The 22484-nt window shown below is 35.3% G+C and overlaps 2 protein-coding genes across 5 annotated transcripts; both read right to left on the minus strand.

The window, feature by feature from the left end:
- Positions 1–558: 558 nt before the first annotated feature.
- LOC126699646 (uncharacterized) lies at positions 559–4644 on the minus strand. Of its 3 annotated transcripts, none has more exons than XM_050397592.1 (5): positions 3773–4644; positions 3099–3689; positions 2400–2993; positions 1634–1998; positions 559–968 (listed from the first exon to the last, which is right to left on the minus strand). In XM_050397592.1, exons 1-4 carry the CDS (start codon positions 4040–4042, stop codon positions 1669–1671), a joined length of 1785 nt encoding a protein of 594 aa, XP_050253549.1. In that variant the 5' UTR covers positions 4043–4644; the 3' UTR covers positions 559–968; positions 1634–1668. The 3 variants fall into 3 exon arrangements, with proteins under 3 accessions (XP_050253549.1, XP_050253548.1, XP_050253550.1); XM_050397591.1 differs by having other exon boundaries at positions 1634–2304; positions 3773–4628; XM_050397593.1 differs by lacking the exon at positions 3099–3689 and having other exon boundaries at positions 1634–2304; positions 3773–4634.
- Positions 4645–6490: 1846 nt separating this feature from the next.
- LOC126699657 (disease resistance protein RUN1-like) lies at positions 6491–22151 on the minus strand. Of its 2 annotated transcripts, none has more exons than XM_050397608.1 (5): positions 21501–22151; positions 8281–9373; positions 7870–8181; positions 6776–7765; positions 6491–6690 (listed from the first exon to the last, which is right to left on the minus strand). In XM_050397608.1, the coding sequence occupies exons 1-4, from the start codon at positions 22013–22015 to the stop codon at positions 7265–7267; spliced, it is 2421 nt and encodes an 806-aa protein (XP_050253565.1). In that variant the 5' UTR covers positions 22016–22151; the 3' UTR covers positions 6491–6690; positions 6776–7264. The 2 variants fall into 2 exon arrangements, with proteins under 2 accessions (XP_050253565.1, XP_050253564.1); XM_050397607.1 differs by having other exon boundaries at positions 6776–7768.
- Between the last annotated feature and the right edge of the window lie 333 nt (positions 22152–22484).

Raw genomic sequence — 22484 nt, forward strand, 5'->3', positions numbered from 1 at the left:
AAACTGCCTAAGCACTAAACCAGTTCACCAGCACCATCAAGCTACTGGCAGCCCCCTTCACATGAATTGGGAAAATCTGCAAGAGAACACATTCCAGATAAGCTCAATGAACATGGAAGAAGCCATATTCAATAATTCTCTTTATGTAAGTAGTATTGGTGTCACTGCCCGAAATTGGGAAGGGAAACCAATTACAATAATTACAATAGAAACTGCAAAGCATGAATACTAAGCTCATTGAATCTGTAAGAGTTTGTTATGCACTTGCAATCAACAGTATCTATAAAATTAAAATCTCTAGCCAAGACGTGGAGGATTGATCACTAACCAAGAGAGGGTGGACAAGTACTCCTGATTGCAGTGGGAAATGCACAATATCAGCTTATATAAAATTTCCTCTCTGCCATTCTTAAATCACAATTTGAAATTGATTGAACATAAATAAAACCGAAATGTTATATAATAGAAATTCAAATTGAACAGAAGGATTAAAAAAATAATAAATAATTGGGATAACCTACTGTGCTAGGTTGAGCACTTTAGACTCAACAACATAAATAGAAAAAAAAAATTGATGCTTTTTATGATATTCACAGGTCTATTTAATATCAATGCTTCTAGAAAGCTCACCTTCACTTCTCTGCAAATTTACTCTTAACAAAAAAAGACATTTAAATTTATAAATCTCATCAAAAAGACAAAAAAATTACACAAATTTACATCAACTGAAAACATAAATATACTTCCAATATTACACATTTACTGACAAATTTACATAATCAAGAACCTAGGAACTCTATTAAACTCGCCACCTGCCCAGCCACCCAAATTATTTTTTGAACCTCCATACCCAATTTCAACTGACCCATTCATTCAAAACAGTCCTCAATGCTTCGGTTCAGATAGGTTTGGTCAAATGGATCAATTAGATTAGCCTTAGGACAGTCCCTTTCACTCCAAGCTCAACCCTGTACAAGTAGACAAAATTAAACTCTTATCATTTTTAAACGGTTTCAAATAAGCCCATCCATTATTTTCCTATTAACGCTGCTGATAGAAAACTACACCATTTCACTGAATTACATATCAAAACGTCCTTTTCATCGATGATGTTTGGAAAATAATGGAAGGGTTAATTGAAACCTTTTGAACAAGCATAGTTTAAATTGAAATTTTTGAAAAGTGTAGGATTAGTTTAAAATTACTCCTAAACAATAGGGTTTGAAATATAAATTATTAAAAAAAAAAAAAAGATAAGGTTGAGATAAGTCCAACTTAAAACATGGTAAAATTATATCTTCACATAATCACATAATAAGAATAATAAAAAAAAAAAAACACAGTTGTTGCACAGTCCAAGCAATTCATGGTTTTAGAATGAGTTACTAAGCTTTTACTGGTTTTTATCCTTACCCACCATTGACATTATTTTTTTAACCTATCACTAACAATCTACCACATTAGCCGATGTGAAAATGCTTTATCAATTTTTTTTTGTCCATGGACTTTCTCTTTTGAGAAACAATTTCCCATTGTCTCAAAGAATGTTTTCCATCTTATTTTTCTGCGTAGTAGAGATTATCAGTTCTTTGGAATAAGGTTAAAATTGAAAATTAGATGGAGGATGACTTACCAATAAGTTCAGACGGAAGAGCCCAATAAGAGAGATTATTCTTCCAGAACTGGCTTGCCCTTGACTTTAGGATCAATGGGTCCCCTCAGATTTCCAAAATTAGACTTCCTTCTGATAGAGCTGGAGGTTCTACTAGATGTTCCTTGACAGATGATATCCCAACCATCCAACGAGGAGTTCCTGCTATGGCTTATTGTTTGCTCAAACTCTTCCAAATCATAATGGTACAAAAGACGAAGGCCACATTTCTCCACCTTCAAACCTGGGCAGTCAGCTCTAAATGAAGCCTTAATGCAGCTCACTTGATTCAGACAATTTTGAAATGACCCACGCCCTTCATAGGATAGCAAAATGCATCCACCTTGCTGTAACATCACGAGATTTTCTTTAGTCAGGTGATAAGCGACAAGAGGTCTCACACTACCAACATTGGTTTGCAAATGATATACAAGGCCATAAGTAATATCTGAATCCAGAATGTCAAAGTGGGTAGTTGGATTCTCATCTATAGCAAAATAAGCACATAGAACCAAACCCATCCAAGTACTATCATTGTACAAATTTGGAGGTAGAGGGATTTTCAGCCGGGGCTCATCGCTCCGATGACTGAACCACTCCAAAAATTCACTTGAAGGCAAACGGGAATTATAGAAAATGCATTGATCACGGCCCTGTGAAACAGAAATATTGTGTTTTATGGGTGACAGTGAGAGAAATTAAAGAGAGGGATATGGAATATCTTGTTTGAGACATAGTTATTAATTACCAGTGTGTCAGTTTTGCGGATTACATTCTGAATCCCAGAACAAATTTTTCTATTTATATTCTCAGTCTTCTTTTGATCAAGGATGCCCAAAAACTCAGACTCGGACTTCATGCAGTTCTTGAACTCTTCCACCGAATGCTGGTACAATGGACAAAGGCCACAATTCTGCACCTTCAAGTAATGGCAATTTGTCTGAAATGAAAACTTGATGGAGGCACAATCATATAGCCAATCAGGAAACGACCCACGTGGTATGTAGGTCAGCCAAGTGAATCCACCACCTAGCACTGACATCATGAGATTTTCTTTAGTTGGCCAATGGATATGGCGAGGTTTCACACTCAAGCCATTACTTGCTTTCAAGTGACAAATAAGTTTGCAAGAAGATATTGAATCCATAACGTCATTGAGACCAGCCACATCCTCTGTAACGAAAAAAACTGCACATAGAGCAACGCCTAGCCAAGTACATCTATCATGCAATTTTCGAGTTAGTCTGCCTGTCACGTGGGACTTGTCACTTCGAATGTTGAACCAACGCGGAATTTCAATTGGAGGGCAACAAGAATTATAGTCACAGGATCCATCAAAGCCCTGTGAAACAGAAATATTGTGTTTAATAAGTGAGAGTGAGAAGTTAAAGAAAGGGAGAGGAAATATTAGGTTTGAGGTAAAGCAAAGTCATAATTTATTAATTACCGGTAAGTGGCTTTGGGAGAGCTGATTCGTAGCTCTACTACTTTTCACTTTATAACGAGCTGTTAATTGATCGTTGAAATATTGAGATTCATGTTGGTTTTCCATAATGCAATGATCTATTATTTTCTGAAACCAATCATCACCCTTATGGTAGATACTAAGCCCACATTTTTGCACAATGATACCTGGCCAATCGCTTATAATTGAAGCCTTGATGCAACTGCATTCATTGAACTTATCTAGAAACGGACAATATGGAATATAGCACAGCCAAAGAAATCCACCCTCAATATCTAGCCACGTAAAATCTTTTTTACTGGTGCGGTGGACATAGATTCCTAGCTCTGGACCAACTAGGTCCGTTTCCAAAATACAAATAAGATGGTGAGAAATCGATGAAGGATCTTCAATAATTGCAGTTTGATGCTTATCGCTTGAAAAATAAGCACACAAAACAAGTCCCATCCATTTGTTGTCATTGAAAAAAGTATTGGATATATCAATTTTCACTGATGGCTCATTACTATGATAATTGAAACGATGTAAAATTTCCACTGGGGGAAAACAAAATGAATATTCAGAGTGCCCACCCTGTAAAATAAATAAAACTATAGGACATAGAGGGGGAAGTTAATGGTGTGTTTGAAACAAAGAAAGTACTCATAATTTCTTACCAGCTGGTCATATTTATTGAGAGGAGATACAACTTCGTTAGGAATTTTAGGCATATGCGTCGTCCATCCTTCCTCTTGTATCGTGCCACTACCGCTAAATTGACATATGAAATCCCGATGTGCAGAAATGGAAGCATTGCAATGTTTTAGTTGTTGCTCAAACTGTGACAGATCATGCTGGTACAAAAGACGAAGCCCACATTTTTGCACCATCACGCTTGGCCAATCACTAACAAACGAAGCCTTAATGTGGCCACATTGACGCAGCATATCCTTCAAGGCCTCACTAGGTATATAAGATATCCAAATGAGTCCAAAGAATAGATGTAACCAGTTGTTTTCTTCATCAGTGGTGCGGCAAACAAGGATTTGATTGTCTAGACTAGCTTTACTCGTTTGGAATTGACAATATAGAAAGTGAGATGAATTTGCTGAAACTGCATTTTCTTGATCCCTGGGGATTAAAATAGAAGCATATAGAGCGAGCCCCAACCAATTGTTGTCTTCGTACAAATTTGGGGGTATCTCAATTGTCACCGAGTGCCCAAGACGACAATGATGATTAAACCACCTTGGAGTTCTTCTTGTTGGGAAACACGAATTATATAAAGTGGATGGATGAAAGTACTACAAAATAGATACAAAACAGAAATACAGTGTCCAATTAGAGGAAGAGAGAGAGAAGACTGTTAGAAGTTAAAATTGTTTAATTAAGCTTTTTAATATTTGACAATAATATAGTGAATTCCTGTGAGAAGTCTGTTGATGTTACGTGGAGAGTTTATAAATGGGAACAAAGAGTTCATTTTCAAGTTAAAATTTTATTTCTTGAATACAATAGTGTACAAAATGTTATGTCATGTAAAATCCTAAATGTAGTATTGGATATACCTCTATATTTGTAATATTTAATTATAACAAGAAATTGATTGTAAAATGAAGAGGATCCTAATACTTATAAATGTGGGGAGTTCATATAATATATGTAATTGAGATAATTAAAGGTTGCATGGTGTAGTATATAACTATATATATCCCATGCATTATTTCATTCTGAACCAAGAGTGAAATAAGAGGAAAAAAAAAAAGAGTAGTTAAAAGTTTTCTTCCTCTTCGTGTGAATGTGAGTTTCTTCATTTAGTGTTATGTGAATCAAAGCCGAAACTGAGATTTTATGTGTAGGCAAAACATGAATATTTTTTTTGACCATTTAAGAATAAAAAATACACTAAAATTCCAAGCTAAATTAATAAATGAAAAATAAAACTATCATTTATTAAGCATTAACAAAATAAAAGATACAAAATAAGTGTTTTTTAATATTTCAACTCAATCATATATGATCCATTAAAATGGAACTCAATGGCTTTTATATCCCAAAAAGCATGTACGATATTAGTTTTTACTAAATTTTGTAGCAATTTCCCTTTTAATATAAAAAATCAAAGAAATTATTTGAAAATTAAATTCCATTTTGTTGCGAAAGACATTATTCATTATTGAAAATGTACATGCTCCTATATGGGGTGTCTACAACTCCAAAATTGCAATAGAACCTGAGAGAGATAGTGTAAGTATACTCACTTTATAAGCAAATTATTAGGCTATTGATTTCATAGTCCATATTAGTCATTGACATGATTTTTAAAAATTAATAATTTTTTGAAATTTAAATGTCGAACTACATTATGCTCATAACAGTGAAATTTCATTTTTAAGAGTATTTTTTCATGATTTGTGAAGTCTTAATAATCTAAAAAATATTTATATGCCTCTTGAGGATCCAAAATAGATAACAATAACTACATGCTCACTAAATTCATGATTCAATTATAGTAATTGAGAATTTTCTGCATTGATATAGGAAATATTTAGTTAATAATGAATTTTCTGCATTGTTCAAGCTTGGCTACTTAGAGACCTTTAGAAGGTCTCTAAGTAGCCAAGCTTGAACAAATAACTTAAAACTAAATGAACCATCATGGCGAAGGGGTTCAGGTACGAATTCAGAGATGTCAAGGCCCAAGGTACATCTATCTACAGGACCTTCAACCATGTCTGGTTTACAATTAAATTCGATAAAAATTTTATAATCCTGACTGTTCAAATTTTTATGGACTACAAAAACAGCAAACAGAGCAATCCCTAGCCAACTACTATTATCATGCAGATCCAAAGGTAGTGGCATTCTTATAGATGACCCAAGGTTCTGATGGCTGAACCACTCTGGAATTTCAGTTGAATTTGAAAACTCTAAAAAGCATTTATTTTGCAGAACTTCTTCCTGTAAAATATTAAAATACATAATTACAATGATGTTCAACGCACGTGTTTGTGTTGTGTGAGAGAGATAAAAAGAGATACAGAAATATGAAGTTAAGTGATGGAATAGGGGGGGAGACCTGACACCATCTAGATATTTGCTTCATCTTGCCACTAGCTCGTATAAACTTTACCAGATCTTGCTCGTACAGTACATGCGCACCACAAGTTTTGATCTCGAAATAAGTGCACTTGCTCCTAATAAAAGCCCTAATGCAACTGCAATCCTTTAAATGGTCTTTAAGTATCCCGGCTGGAATAAGTATCTTCAATCCAAATGAACTAGCATGGAAAAGGGGTACAGGTAGATATCCAGTGACGTTTAAGGGACAATTTATTCGTGAAACTTCAATTATGTCTGATCTACAAATAAAGTCAATAGAAACTTCATCATCCTGAGCAGAAGAAACATTGTTCAAATTTTCAAGGATTACAACACTAGTAAACAAAGCAATCCCTATCCAACTACTATCATCACGCAGATCAGAAGGTAGCGGAATTGTTACAGATGACCCAGGGCTCTGATGGCTGAACCACTCTGGAGTTTCAGTTGAATTTGAAAAGTCGCAGAAGCACTTATTTTGCTGAATTTCACCCTGTAAAATATTAAAATGCATAAGCATAAAAAAGATGTTCAACGCGGGTGTTTGTGACATTGTGTTGTGAGTGCGAGAGAGATACCTCAACAAATCTTTCTAAGGATGGATCGAAGTCATCGTATGGTAAGATCGGGATGCGGATGAGTGCAATTTGATCATCATCCTTGTTGTTACAAACAACCACAGTGAACCCTGTCTCACCCGAAGTCCATGCAACATCCTGATTTGAATACTTTTCCAATAAAGGACATCTTCTTGCCCATACATATCCTACACTTAACGGAAGGTCTGGCAATGATTGAAGCCTGCTACAATCATTCAACGCAAGAGAATTAAGCTTAGAAAGCTGAGAAATACTATCAGGCAGGCATTTAAAGTTGTTTTCGCTCAAATCCAGTTCCTGCAACGAGGATAAGCCACTAAGATCATCAGGGAGTCCTCCGTCCCATAAATTGCGGTCAGCCAGATTTAGAGATACAATAAATCTTAACCTAGGCAACAACAGGTTGATGGCCTCTCGGATAGGGAAGAAACCTTGGAAAAAAGCATGTATCAACAGGATTTTTAGTGTTTAAACACTAAAAATTGTTGTTTTCCAAAGTTGAACCTTAAATTGACACTTGGATAGATTAAGAGTTTTCAGAGACGGCAAATTGACACTTGGAAAACTTGAAAGGTTTCTGCAACCTTGAAGACTCAAGACCGTCATGCCAGTCAAACGCTCGAGTGATGATGGCAATTCTTCCACAGCCATCCCGTCTAAATACAGCTCTGACAAGCTTGTCATATTAGTTCCAATCTCTGAAAACTTCTTGAGACTTGAACAGCCAGATAGAATAAAAATTTTAAGAGATTTCAAGTTTATTTCGCAAGGGAGGCCAGTAAGACTTCTGCAATCTTTCAGATTTAACAAAGTGAGCTTATTGAGAGCTCCGACAGATGGGTGAAGCTCATACAAACTTGTACATCCTTGAAAAATCAGCCTCTCCAGATTTGGGCATCCGATGAAGTTAGGAGTCTTGACTAAGACTTTAGAGTCGCTAAGATCCAGGAGTCTTAACTTGGCCAAGTTCTTCTATAATAAATAGATATTGGAAATTAAGTAGTCAAGAACTTAATCCGCATTTTAAAAATAAATAAAAAAGCAACACTAGCATGCATTAATGGAAAACTTACAGTAAGTCCCTCTGGTAATTGCTCAATGTGGCTGCGAGGCATGATGAGTTCAACAAGATTGTCAGGTTGAAAACTGATTGGCATGAATTTCAAAGGATAATCATGCCACTCCATCATTCTTAACTTATTAGAAAGAAAATTGAGGCCTGTAGGAAGGTGCACATTAGAAATTTTAAGCAACCTTAGACTTTTCATATATAAGAAGGCTTTGTCATTCAAGTTTTCTTTACATGGAGGCGAGTTTAGCACCATGCCTTCTACAACTTTTGTTCCTTGGAAATCAAGAACTATGCCTTCTACAACCTCTGTTCCCTGGTAATCAAGAACAATGAAATTAGTGTTGGGAAAGATATAGCAAAAAATTGCTAGAATTATAGAAATACACACTTCTCTAAGTTTTTGTCTACTTACTGTATTTTCCTTTAGCACATGAAACACATCCTTACAAAACCACAACCTACTATGTCTTCCAGGCTCTTGAGGTGATTCACGACGAACAATTCTCCAACCCATCTCTTGTATTAAATCATGCAGCCATAATTTTCCCCCTGAAATGGCAATGAGAGATTTGTCCTCGAGAGTTTTTATATTCTTCTCGTAACCAAAACCTTCTATGTGTGCCACTCGATTTTTATCCTCCCCTTTGAAGAAACATGCAATATCCAAAAATAGATTTTGCTCTATTTCATTCAATCCCCTATAACTTATTTCAAGTTTATCAAGAATTTCTCCTTCAGGGATTTCTTCTAATTGATGTAGGTAATCTTCCCATACCTCTCTTGGTCTATCAATCAAGGAGGAACTCATAACTTTAAGAGCTATAGGAAGCCCATTAGCATACTTCACAAAACCATTGGACAAATCCTCAAAATCTTTTTTAGGATAGGTTTGGTTAAACACAATCCAACTAAAGAGCTCCAAGGCTTCATCATTATCTAATCCATTTGCCCTATGTACAACAGTATCCCGGTGATGCCTTATTAGCAAGTGCTTATCTTTACTTGTGATAATGATCTTACTCCCTAGGCCAAACCAATCACAACTCCCTGCTAATGCTTGTAGTTGTTCAACTTTGTCAACATCATCAATAACAATAAGAACCTTCTTATTGGATAGTCTAGTCTTTATGACTTTGATCCCCTCATGATAGTCCCATATGTTTTCTACTTTTACCTTCAAGGTCTTAAAAAGAAGTTGTTTTTGTAAATTAACTAGACCAGCTTTTTCTTTTTCAACTGTTTCTCTAACATCACGAATAAAGCAACTAGCTTCAAATTGATGACAAATTCTACCATAAATGGCAAGTGCTAGAGTGGTTTTACCAATCCCTGGCATCCCCCAAATCCCTATGAAGTGCACAGCATCTGACATTGTACTAAATAAGTTCATCATCTCCTTCACACGTGAGTTTATACCAACAAGGTGCTCATGATCATTTGGGATTTCATGATTCAATTCATCAAATATGTTTTTTGTGATTTCCTGAATATCTTCTGATTCGTGACTGTATTAAAAAATAAAAAATAATTTTGATGAGACAAGGGTGCTAGCCACAAAGAGACAAAACAACATTAAATGTAAGATATTTTGCTTCAGTAGAAAAATGTGAGCCATGTTTTAGAGTATTAGAAAAATGTGTAAAATTTACGCATTTAAAAATGACTAAGTGAGTGTATAATTGTATAAATTTAAAGTTTGTTATAGTAATCGTGTAAATTTGTAATGGCACTGTTCATTTTATCTTTACTTTTTTATTATTTCTTTACTTATCCCGAGGATGAAGAAAGAGAGTGAATAGTAGTTGTTGTATGTTAAAAAAAAGAGAAACAATTAAAAAATCAAGAAAAATTAATATTTTAATGAAATGTAGTGCAAAATAGATAATCTAATTTATGGTTTTTTGAAAACTGAATATGTAAAAAATAAAAAAAAATAGGTTCTTATTCTAAAATAGACAGGAATTTTTACACAAACTGATGCGAATGCTATTACCAGTCAAAACAACCCGAAGATGAAGAAAGGCAAAAAACAATAATAATAAAATAACTTGTCCTTTCATAATTATGCCAAGGGCCTTATTGTTGAATTGGCACTTTCTCATGCACAAAGGTCGAGGGGGAAAAGGGTTCTAGTTGCAAGTTAATAACATATTGTAATTATCTCTATTTTAATAAAAAGACAAAATTAACCCTCTATTTTAATTGTGTCAATTTAAATACCTCTACACTTTCATTCCCATGGAGAGAGAGAGAGAGAGAGAGAGAGAGAGAGAGAGAGAGAGAGAGAGAGAGAGAGAGAGAGAGAGAGAGAGAGAGAGAGAGAGAGAGAGAGAGAGAGAGAGAGAGAGAGAGAGAGAGAGAGAGAGAGAGAGAGAGAGAGAGAGAGAGAGAGATTTATCAAAAAGGGAAAAACACATTAGAGAACTTAAAACATCACCCTTGTTTTAAAATAAAAAAATACCAAAAAGTGGCGAGAATAAAGTTTTTGATTGTCACATTAATGAAAATGTGGAGGTTAAATTGAAACAATTAAATATATAGGATTTAATTTGTCACAAATATAAACTTATAGGTTTAAAAAAAATAATACTAAGAACCTTTTAAACTTCAGAAAAATTAAGCAACCATCATGGTAAAACATGAAATTCATTACAGCAACAAAACTGAATACGAGGTCTTAGGGCACACCCTGTTTAAGTATAAACCATCTGACTCAGTTAAGAGTTCTAACTACGTCCACAGGTGGACGGGTAAAAATGTCAAAATAGCTATCTTGGACAGCTCCCAACCTAGCTAGCTTATTAGCGCTTCTATTTGCTTCTCGATTTCAATGATTAAATCTGATTTGGGGAATTTTGGTAGCCAACAGCCTACAATCATCCACCAGAGGGAGAGTCAAATTGTTAGAGCAAGATGGGGAAGTCAGAACATCAACGACAGATTTAGCATCTAAATCAACTTCAACAGTAGAAAAATTCCTGTCAACACATAGCGAAAGACCATCACGGAGGGCCCATAACTCAGCTTGAAAACTGGTGGTGATGCCTATATTTCTAGCAAGACCCAATATCCATTCACCATTCTCATCTCAAATTAAACCTCCACCACCTGCCAACCTAGGATTACCTAAGAAGGAATTGTCAATGTTTAGCTTCACCCAACTTCTAGCTGGTTTTTCCCATTTGATTGCCTTAACAACCTGTGTTTTTGCTTCCTTGGGATTATATGCACAATGATAGTACTCCCTTACTCTCTGCATTATTAGCTTAGAAAGGTTCAGGTTTAAGTTTTTTTTTTTTTTGAAAATCACCTGATTCCTATTGTCCCAGATAATCCATACCGCGAAAGGAAATAAGACCTTCCACAGCAGCCCTTAAGATCCAAATTTCTCTGTGGTACAGTTCCTGACTAACCAAGTGTGAAAATTTTGATCAAAGAAAGACCCATTATTGTTGATTATTCCTAGTGCATTCCAAACTATGGCAATAATAGGACAACTTCTAAGTGCATGCTCAATGGATTCGATAGCACCACAATATAAAGGGCAGCAAGTCTCCAATACTGTTATGGCAGCGCTTCCATAAGAAGATTTGGATTTTAGGGAGGGTTTTGATGGACCAAACCTAACTACCATGAAAAGGCGGAGGTGGGCCAAGGTCCATAGCAAGTTTGTAAGCACTCCTTAAATCAAAATCTCCATGTTTTCCTCCCATCCAGATTAGGTTATCTTGTCTATTAGCTACTATGGAGATTGGAGTTGCTTGTATTTCCTTTCTATTGTTAGGTGGAAACCCAAAAGGAATCTCATCCTAATTGCACCCAAGGTTTGTGAACACATCCCCCACTTTGTCCTCCTCACTAGCTAAGGGCATAGGCCCTTGTATCACCTACCTTAATGGAACTTGGTTTGATCAATTATCAAACCAGAATCTCAGCTGGCTGTTTCTCCCTAGCATCCACCTTGTACCTAGTTTGAACACATTCTTCCCTTTCTTCATTCCAGTCCAAATTCGAGAGCAAGGAAGCTTATCTGGGTTCCTTGATCTTACTCTTAACTGGGAACAATATTTATTCTTTAGTACTCTAGCCCATAAGGCTTCACCTTTCATATGAAATCTCCAATTCAATTTTGCAAATAGGGTAATATTTTTACCCTTGACCATTTGCAAACCCAAACCACCTTCAGCTTTTGGTCTTGTTATCTTGCTCCAACTAACCCAATGCATCCTTCTAATCTGGTCAGTGGTTCCCCAAAAGAAATTCCTATTCACCCAGTCTGTTCCTTCTAGAATCTTGTTGGGGAGATAAGTACATTGCATAGCATACACAAGTATGGCTACTGAGGAAGCTTGAACCAAAATAGCTCTTCCCGCTAAGGAAAGCAGATTCGCCTTCCATCCTGCTAATTTTTGCTTCACTCTATCCAAAACGAAGTTGAAATCTTGGCTAGATGAACTTGGGCTTTTGATAGGGATTCCGAGATATTTTTCTATGGCAGGAGTAGTCCTAAAGCCAAGAATATCCCCCAAGGCTTCTCGTGTATCTCTATCCACATTTGGAGAGAAGTAGACCTTTGATTTTGACTCACTGACCATCTATCCAAATCTAGTGCAAAAAAAGTCTAATACCTCCGTAATAGCTAGACAACTGATATGGTTTACCTTGTCAAACAACACAAGGTCGTCGGCGAAGAATAGATGGGAGAAGGCAAGTCCTCCTCTTAAAGCTGTCATCAGGGTCCAAAGCTTAGCTTCACATTTTTCTTCGATAAGTTGCCTAAGGTAATCCATACAGAGTATAAATAGATAAGGAGAGAGAGGGTCCCCTTGTCTAATTCCTCTTATTGGGCAAAATCCCTTAAGGTAACCCCCATTAAAAAGAATTGAGGTGGAGATAGTGGAGACAACTCATGATGATATCAGTCAGGCTTTCAGGCAAGTTCACTCATCTCAATGTGTCTTTAATGAAGCTCCACTCCAACTTGTCATAAGCTTTCTCAAGGTCAATTTCTATCGCCATGTACCCAACCCTTCCTTTTTTTTGATTGATGGTGAGGTTTAGTTCTTGCACAATAATTGCGTTACCCGTCCCCCTTCTACCCAGCACAAAGGTTGTTTGGAAAGGGGACACTAGCTTGCTTAGAAATGGTCTCAATTTGGCCACTATGATCTTTGTGACCATTTTGTAAATTGTATTGTAGAAACTAATAGGTCTATAACTCCCATTAGTCTCAAGCCCAAGGATTTTAGGAATGAGAGTTATGAGTGTCTTGTTCAAGTAATCTGGAATTCTCTTCTCCCCAAATATCCTTTTAACTTCATCTTTGACTGAACCTCCAACAAGTAGCCAAAATTGATGAAAGAAACCCGCATGAAGGCCATCCGGCCCCAGAGCTTTGGATGCTTTCAAAGACCAAAGCGCTGCTTTAATTTCCTCATCATTCAACTCCTTTTCCAAACTGCCATGTTCTTCCTCAATCAAGGCTGGCTACCATTTAGAAGGAAGAGTCGGATTCCAATTGGATTGATTATGGGAGGTGGTGTAAAGCTCTATAAAATCTTCCTAATGTAATCCATTACCTCCCTCTCATCAGTCAGCCAATCGCCAACACTATTCTTAATAGCCAGGATCTTATTCCTTTTTCTTCTCACAATAGCAGACAAATGGTAGAACGAAGTGTTCCGATCTCAAAATATCATCCAATTAATTCTGGATTTTAATGCCCATAGTTCTTCCTTTTGAGTGAGAACCAAATCCAACTCCATTTGAAGTTTCTTTTCCAACTTAATCAGAAAACTCAAAAGGCATAGGGTGAGAGAACACTAAATCCCATTCAATCTGGCCATAAGCTCCCTCTTTTTCCAAAATATATTTCCAAAGTGAGTTCTGTTCCAATGGTTAGCACTCTTGGAAAAACTTTTAATAGCTTCCGACAGAGGGGGAGAGATTTTCCATGCATTAGAGACCACAAAAGGAAAAGTTAGATCTGAAACCCAGAAACTTTGAAATTTGAATGGTCTTTCCAAGAAAAGAGCAGGCCTAGGCTGAGATTCCAAAAGCACAGGGTAGTGGTCAAAGTGACATCAAGTGAGATGGGTAACCCTGGCTTTAGGAAATAGACTATACCACCCTGGGTTTACAAAACATTTATCAACCCTTTCTTGGATGAGATCTTCAACGCCTCTGTGATTCGTCCAGGTAAACCTTGATTCCAAAAATCCGAGATCAATCATGTTACACCTGTCTAAACACTTCTTAAAGCGCAAAGACCTATTCACATTAACATTTCTACCACCAAGCTTATCATTGTTAATGAGGGGTTTGTTAAAATCCCCAGTAATAACACAAGGTAAACTATGAGAATCTACTACTCTAACCAAATTATTCCATAAAATAGACCTTTCGGCCTCCCTAGGACTAACATAAATACTAGAACAAAATTCAAGTCAAGTCTGAGCTGCAAACCTTAACCGATACATGAATCTCCTGCTCTATGTTCACAAGCTGAGCTACCTCTGCTTTCTCAAAGTTCCATAACACCCATAATCCTCCAACATACCAAATTGTGTTAGCATGTATTGCACCATCAAATGGAAGCCTATTTGTGATTTCTTTCGCTCTTTCACCACTAAATCGGGTCTCCATCACAACAAAAATGGTTGGATCATGCAATCGAGTCAGCTCCTGAACATGGTTCTGAAAATTGGGCTTTAGCACGCCCCTACTATTCCACACTATGATATTCATGATGAGATGATGGTGAGGAGTGGGGCATTCTTCAATTTGAGTTTGGCATTTTGCTTCCTCCCTTAAATTCCATCCCATCTGTAGAATCGTCTCCTTTGTCTAACCCTTTCCTGGCATCAAGGTGAGATAATGGTCTAGAACTCCCACTTCCATCTTGTGTGAAATGGAGTGCAAAATAAACTCTAGAGTTGGCTGAAAGATCTAGAGGAGCTTCATGGAGTTTCTGCTGCTCATGATATTGGTTGAGATCAACATGGTTTCGAGCATTCTCCTCTCTGTTAGCTTCTCCAACGGGTTCTCCTCACAAAGGAATGGAGTTGGGGATATGTGTGGGTTTGTCTCCCAAACCACCCGTCGTTCCTCCTTCGATAACAGATCCTTTGACAGAAATATCCACCAAGGATTTGGAATCTCCCCCCACAACAGGTCTGTCAATGGAAGGGTCCCCTCCTTTGCAATCATTTCTGTTAGTGGAAATATGAAATTCCATGCTTTCTTCAACTTATGGTTGAACCAACACATCAATTAGTTGGATTTGCTCGAATCTCCGCAATGACTATCTCCAAAATCTCCACCACTGAGCCCTTTAGATTTATGGCCCATCTCGTCCCCTTGTGAGGTTAAGAAGCGAAATTGTGACTTAAGGATTGGTTGGACATCATGATTCAAAGAAAAAGCAAAGCTTCCTTGCTTTTGGTTTGGGAGTGGCGGTTGGTTCTACACTTCTTTAGACAAACTATTGGCTAAGTTTGCTGAACCCATTGAACGGGCAATTACCTTCTTGGCCTTTACAGATTCTACACCCTTAGGCTTTGATAAAAACCCCATTCTATTCGTTTCAATGTCTTGCGTATAATTAAAGGTCTAGCCTTCCTTTTCCCATCTCTTTTTTGGGCTAACTCAGCCCCCATGGCTTTATTGGTGGTCCTTATCTTAGCTAGAGCACCATTTAAATAACCAATTCTATCATTTTTGTACGAAGTTGAGCTAGCATAGGCACTAACCTTTTTTGGACTATTATTCCTACTCCTTTTCCTGGTCACCACTACCCACAGTCCATAGCTACCGTCTACATGCGTACTATCAATACTCTCTTACAACGTGTCCTCTCCTAACTCATGCATGTGAGGCCCTGAATCATGCTTCTTGCATGTTGTCCCTTCCTAATCCCACTGCATGACATCTTCCTCTCCCTTCTTCGGCAAGGTGGAGCATGCCAAGAAAGGACATGGCCACCCACATGAGAAACAGAGTTTATGTATGCCTTCATAGCTAATAGGCTGCTCTATTCCTCCGATGATAAGCGAAGTGGTCAATGGCTTCTCAACATCCACTTGAATGCATAATCTAGCATACCTTCCCCTGGACTCAGAAGCCGTATGGGTATCTATCCTCAATACATTCCCAATGGACTTTCCAATCTGCTTAAGCACTTCCATATCATAGTATTCGATTAGAAGCTCTGAGAGTCTAATCCAAACTACAATGGATGCCACATTTGCTGCTAATGGCTTAAAGTTAGGGTCCCATGGTCTTATGGATAGGAAGTGCTCTCCAATAAAACAGGGACCCTTTCTCCAAGACTGATGAGAAGTCTTTGTTTCCATTTTTTTCTTATGAGGATGCGCCCTCTCCATTGCTAAATCTAAAGTCTACGTGATGTATAACCTTCACTTTCTTGTTGCTGCATGCAAGTTCAATTTCTTCTTCTCTAGAGAGAAAACGAGACTATTAGGAGTTATAGACCCATTGCATGTTCGGGCCTGTGTTTCTAAAAAGAAACTATTCAGTTTATTTTACTATTCAGTTTATTTTTACTACTATTCATGAGCCCCACTGCACTTTTTTGTACTATTCATGGGTTCTACTGTACTATTTTAGCTAACTTTTACCTGTATCTACAGTACTTTCAGCAAAAATTGTTCAGTTATACAAAATAAGCAAATCTCAAACAGACCCTAAAACATCTTATATTACTAAATCCAGGAAAAAAATTGAATTATTTTTTCTTATAATAATTGCATCCTTTACAAACTGTATGAGACACTCTATAGACTATAGTCTATATGCCTTTAGAATTTTTTAAAGGCTTCCCCCATTAAAATAGCAATTCCTCCTCCCCTAATTTGAGTAGGCTCAGTCAATAGTCTTAAAATAAATTTTAAAGAAATGGCTAAATGGCCTAGTGATTTTAAAGAAAACGCACCTTTTTAACTTGATTTCATTTTATATAGCTTCTTCTTGTATCAGATCAAGTTTTAGGTCATTTGTATTTTACAAGATTTTATAGGTTTCATTGAAATTTTTTTATTCAATTTAGTAGGTAATCTAGTAATTTATATCACAAATAAAATAATTTAAGAATTTCACTATATAATTTTTTTTTTTTAGAAAAAAGAAAACTCACTATGGAAATTATAATAGATGAATTTTATTCAATGAACGTATCTTTAATTGGAGATAATAAGTTATATATTTTTTATATTCAGCGTGGCCCCCAAGACAAATTCTCTGGCTCGCCACTTGAACAAATTAACATTTAACTCTATTAAGTTGTATCTTATGTTCTTTCATTGCATTTAAATATTTATAATTTATTATGAACTAAATTTTCTAACCATCTCTCTTTCACATTTTAAAGCCTTTTTAGGGGTTCAACATAGTTGGAACTTGGAACAGAAGATTCAGCAATAGTTAAGATTTTGTTATATAAATTAGTTATTAACAAAATTATATAAAAGAAAATTGTGAATAACAAAGTGTAAACTACTGTTTAGATGTAATAAAAAAAAACAATTAAACAATTGATTTTATTTATCTAAGAAAACACCTGCAATTATCTTACATAGATATATAATATGGAAGATATTCTATGTATACCTCAATCCATTTACTACCCAATATATATACTTTTTCTTTATATAAAGATGTGTTCAAGTTACATCTTGTGTAGCTTCACAAGAGTTACACATTTTTTGGACATTATTATTAGATCTAAGAGTGAAAAAACACTCATGGTAACGTCATTATTGTTCTCTAGAAATTAGTGATTTAGGCATTAATTATTCTTATTAAAGGAAAATAAATAAATAAATAACAGCATTAACTCTCACACTCTCCTCTATGTCATCATTTGCTTCCTTTCATCCTCTCTCACTTCTTTCTTCTTGCACTAAATAGTTTTTGGTCTCCTCCATTTATTTTTTAGTAGTATACATGGCCAAAGTCATAAGTCAATTGTTTTAGAGGATAATTGTTGAGGCCAAGAATTTCTAAGGATAAAAAACACTCATGGCCAAAGTCAATTTAAAAAATTAGTGCTGTAACAACAGTCAACTCTATCTCTCAACCATATCATCACCTCCTACCATGGCCCTTGAAAACTCTTTAAAAATATGGGCTCTCTTACATCTATATATGCAAAGCAACAGACACTCCAAGCAATTAAATAGGTTAGTACATTGGTGGCGCTATTTGTCTTTGGATAATCAACAAACACTCCAAGGACCACAACCTTGGAGTTGAAGTTTAATTAATGTCCTCCATGATATGGCCCACAGCCTCCTCCAATGCTTGCCACACTCCAAAATAACAATTTAATTGCCGACTTCTACAATGAAAGTCATGGCAAACCTAAGTAGCTAAATGTACAATCATCCTCTGTCTTGCTTCCTTTATCATTAGTTTGCACGATAGCAAGAAGATTTTTTTTTTTTTTTTTTTTTTTTTTTTGGGGGTGGGGGGTGGGGGGGTGGGAAACTGATAGCAAGAAGATGATGTGAGAGAGAGGAAGAAGATGATAACGAGAAAGACCACAACTTTTATCACAACTTTTACCATAACTTGCTCACGTGGCAAGTCACGAGTAGTGTAGTTGTGGATCCACCACTTTTATTCCACCACTCATGACTAGACATGTGAGCAAGTTGTGGCAAAAGTTTTGAGAAAAGTTGTAATCCTAACATTACTCTTTTTTTCCTTTAATAAGAAGATTTAATGTCTAAATCACTAATTTCTAGAAAACAATAAAGACATTACTATAAGTGTTTTTTTACCCTTGGATCTAATATTCCGTTAGCATTATAGTACACGAGTAATTAAAAAAAAAATCTTACAAAAAATTTAAATTTTTGATGAATCTTACACAAATTTTAAATGGACATTACATTAATTGGAGAACCTTAAGTGTCTTATTAAAGGATTAATTATAAAAATAAAATAATAATAATAATAATAAATCCCAAAAATATTTCCTTGGCAATATACTCTACATGGCTTCAAACCAAAAAATAAAAAATAAAACGAAAATGCTAAAAATATTCCGTTAGCATTATAGACTTATAGTACGTACACTAGTAATTAAAAAGAATCTTTCAATTTTTTTTTTTTTTTGAATCCTACAAAAAAATTTAATTGACATTACATTATTTCAAGACCCTTAAATTACTTATTAAAGGACTAATTAAAAATAAATCCCAAAAATATTTCCTTGACATTACACTACATGACTTAAAACACTAATGAAGAAAAAATAACCTCCAAAAATATCCCATTATCATTAAGTTCATAAGTTGAAAGGCTAGCTGTAAGATTATAAAATGAGTTTTTTTCATATAAACTGCTACATTAATTAATTAATGCAAAATGACCTCCTCAAATCTCTCCTATAAGGTAAAATTATTAATAATTTGTTCTCTTAAATGTGTACTAAGCCATTAATTATTAATAATTTTGTCTATATAATTATGGGAAATGTTAACGAGTGCCTTTAGGACACTAGTTAAAAATCCAGTTAAAGAAAGTTTTTATGAGAAAAGAAAAAAAAAAACAATTAATGTTTTAACAGTTTTTTTCATTTTCCATAAAAGTGATGTCAAAACTTTCCTAAAATAGATTGTTAATGAGTGTCCTAAGGGAACTCGTTAGCATGACCCTATAATTATTGGTAGAGTGCTTGTCATTGCTCATGAATGTCGGCTTATATTTGGTTCTAGGCCACTAGCTTGAGGGCCTTAAGGGTGGAGCAAGTAGAGTGGAACAAGAGTAATGCTGCAACCAAAAACTATTTTACAATATTTTTACAAAATGTTGATGTGACCAACCTCTTATTAGTTTTCATCTAGGCCCACTATTAATATCACTTTTTTATTTACCAATAATCACTCACCACATTAACAATTTGTAAAAAAAAATTGTAAAATAGTTTGTATCTCTAGCATTATTCGTGGAACAAAGTGAGCCATATTTTAATTATTAAGGGTATTTTAGGAATTTGAACCGGGTAGGGTTTTTATATATTTTTTAAACATTGTTGTAGCCCTTATATAATAGATCATTAGCCGCTCACTGTCGTGGACAAAGGACAACTACTGAACCACATAAGTTTTCTGTATTGATTTCTCTCTTCTCTCTCCTCTTTAATCTTGTGTAAACATTTTCACAACAAAAGGTATATCAAGTGCCATGTCATTTAAAATTTTAAATGACATGACACTTTGTACACTATCTAATCCATGAAATAAAAGATTACCCATGAAATAGACTCTCCCTCCATATAAAGACCCATGAAATAATATGCTTATGTTTGTTGTCACCCACAAAGTTAAGCATATTGCTAAACCACATAAATTTTTGAATTCTTTATGTGTGTGTATGTTTGTTAATTAATTTTGTTTTCATTGTTATTGGATTGGATCCTAGAATAAAAATTAGATAAACAAAGTATATATTAATCGTGTTAGATCATTCAGAGTGGTGATTGTAAAACAACTAAAAAAACTATTTTTAGCACTTCAAACACCAAAGTACATGCTATATCAAAGATGCTAAAGCTAAAAATTCAGCAACATGCTACAGTGATCTATTACTAGTACCAAACCATTATAGCATGATACTTCAATTATTTAATTCATTTATTTTCATAGGTTGGAGAGGAAAAGAGAAAAGAGAGAGAGAGAGAGAGGTTACAAATAAATTAATATGTTCGGTTTGTTTATATTATTTTATTGAGTTGTATGTAAAAATAGAATATTTGATGTAGGGTATATAGTAAAATGATATGTTAAAATAGATAAAATAATTTTTTAAAGTGCTAAAAGCTAAATTTTTAGCTAGTTTAATGTAAATGGTAAATGCTCAGAGTACTAACACCAATTGTGCTAAACAAACCGAACATATTAATTTATTTTTGGCATTAATAAATATCAAATTTTTTACATTAAGCATACCAAACATGAAAAATGGCTCTAAATCAGATGCGTAGAATACCAAAAAAATTGACTGTGATAGAAGCGTAGAGTCACAAATTCTAAAACTAATTACTTTTTTTTATTCAATATTCTCTCCTCTCTGCTCACTCTTTCTCTCCTCTGTCTCTCAGTATCTCTCTTCTCTCTCTCCTCTCTGTTTCTCAATATGTCTCACCTCTCTCTTCTCTCTCAAAAAACTCTCTTCTCTCAGACCTCTCTTTCTCTCTTCCCCCTCTCTCTTTTGTTTACCGGTTTACTTGTGGAGATCGGCATTAGATTTTCCAGTGGAGATTGGCGTTGGTTTGCTAGTGGAGATTGTGGGTTTGGCTGTGGGATGGGTTGCGGCCCGTTGAATTTGAATGGGTTTTGAGAGTTGTGATTGTGAATGGTGAGATTAGTTCAGAAAATTATAAGAAAATAAAAGGAGAAAATTCTTGTATGCTATGGAGGTATTTCAACACAATTAGATAAGGAAAAAAAAAAATCTGATCGTTTATTAGTCTGTCTAATCGACGCTTCTAGTGCATGTGTTTGTTTTTTCATATAATTTTGCAAATAATTAGAACAAAACTAAAATAATTTTTCAGAAGTTATCCAAATCATTGATGATATGACAGAAGAAAAGGTAGAATCTTACCTATCCAACAAATGCCATCCGCGGATCTTGCTCACTTCTTTTAGTGCAGTTCTCCACTTTTGTATCTGTTCTATGCTAACCTTGCGATCTTCTTCATGCTTGAGAAATGCTTTCCCAAAAGTCTCCCTCTGATTCCCAACATCAGAGGGATTTACGTGGTAGAAAATGGGCAGAACTTTCAGCTCCTTGTCTTTCATGCATTCAAGAATTTTAACAAGTTCATTCAAGCACCACTTTGAAAAAGCATAGTTTTTTGAGAGAACGATAATTGCATACTTGGATTCTTCTATTGCTTTCGTGAGCCCAGAAGCAATGGGTTTTCCTTGCTCAAGATTTTCATTATCTCTATAAGTGTTAATGCTTTTTTGTTTCAAAGTAGCATATAGATGATCCGTAAAATTCTTACGGGTGTCCTCACCATAGAAACTAAGAAAAACATCATATTTCCATAGAGGATTAGAAGAAGATGACGATGACAAGGATGTACAGGCTTTTTGAGTGCTCATGGAAGCCATTGGAAACTCAGCCTATAGCTTGATTATGGAAAAGGGAGTACTAAAAGAGAATGGATTTTTTTTTTTTTTTTAAGGAAAAAGAGAGAATGGAACTTGAGAGAAGCTTTATTAGAACTTCTACTTTCTGTATCAATGTTTCAGAATCATGCGCGGTATTAAATTCTTGGCGACGTGAGAGAAGCATTTATAGGTGCTTAAGTGGGAACATGACCAAAAACGCACTCACCGAACGCTTTGAAAATGGATTAAAAGTTCATTTTAGACCGTTACTATTTTGATACCTAGACTTTCAATTTTTATTGATTTTGCCTCTAATTTTTTTTTTTTTTTTTTTTTTTTGTGAGGAACGATTTTGCCTCTAAGTTTGCCATTATTGTTAACGTTATCCTTCCATCAATTATTATTATCATTAATTAGCTTGTAACCACATGCATATGTATGGATACACTTAAAGATGAATAATATAATT

Source organism: Quercus robur, chromosome 9, assembly GCF_932294415.1.
Source record: "Quercus robur chromosome 9, dhQueRobu3.1, whole genome shotgun sequence".
Classification (NCBI taxonomy): Eukaryota; Viridiplantae; Streptophyta; class Magnoliopsida; order Fagales; family Fagaceae; genus Quercus; species Quercus robur.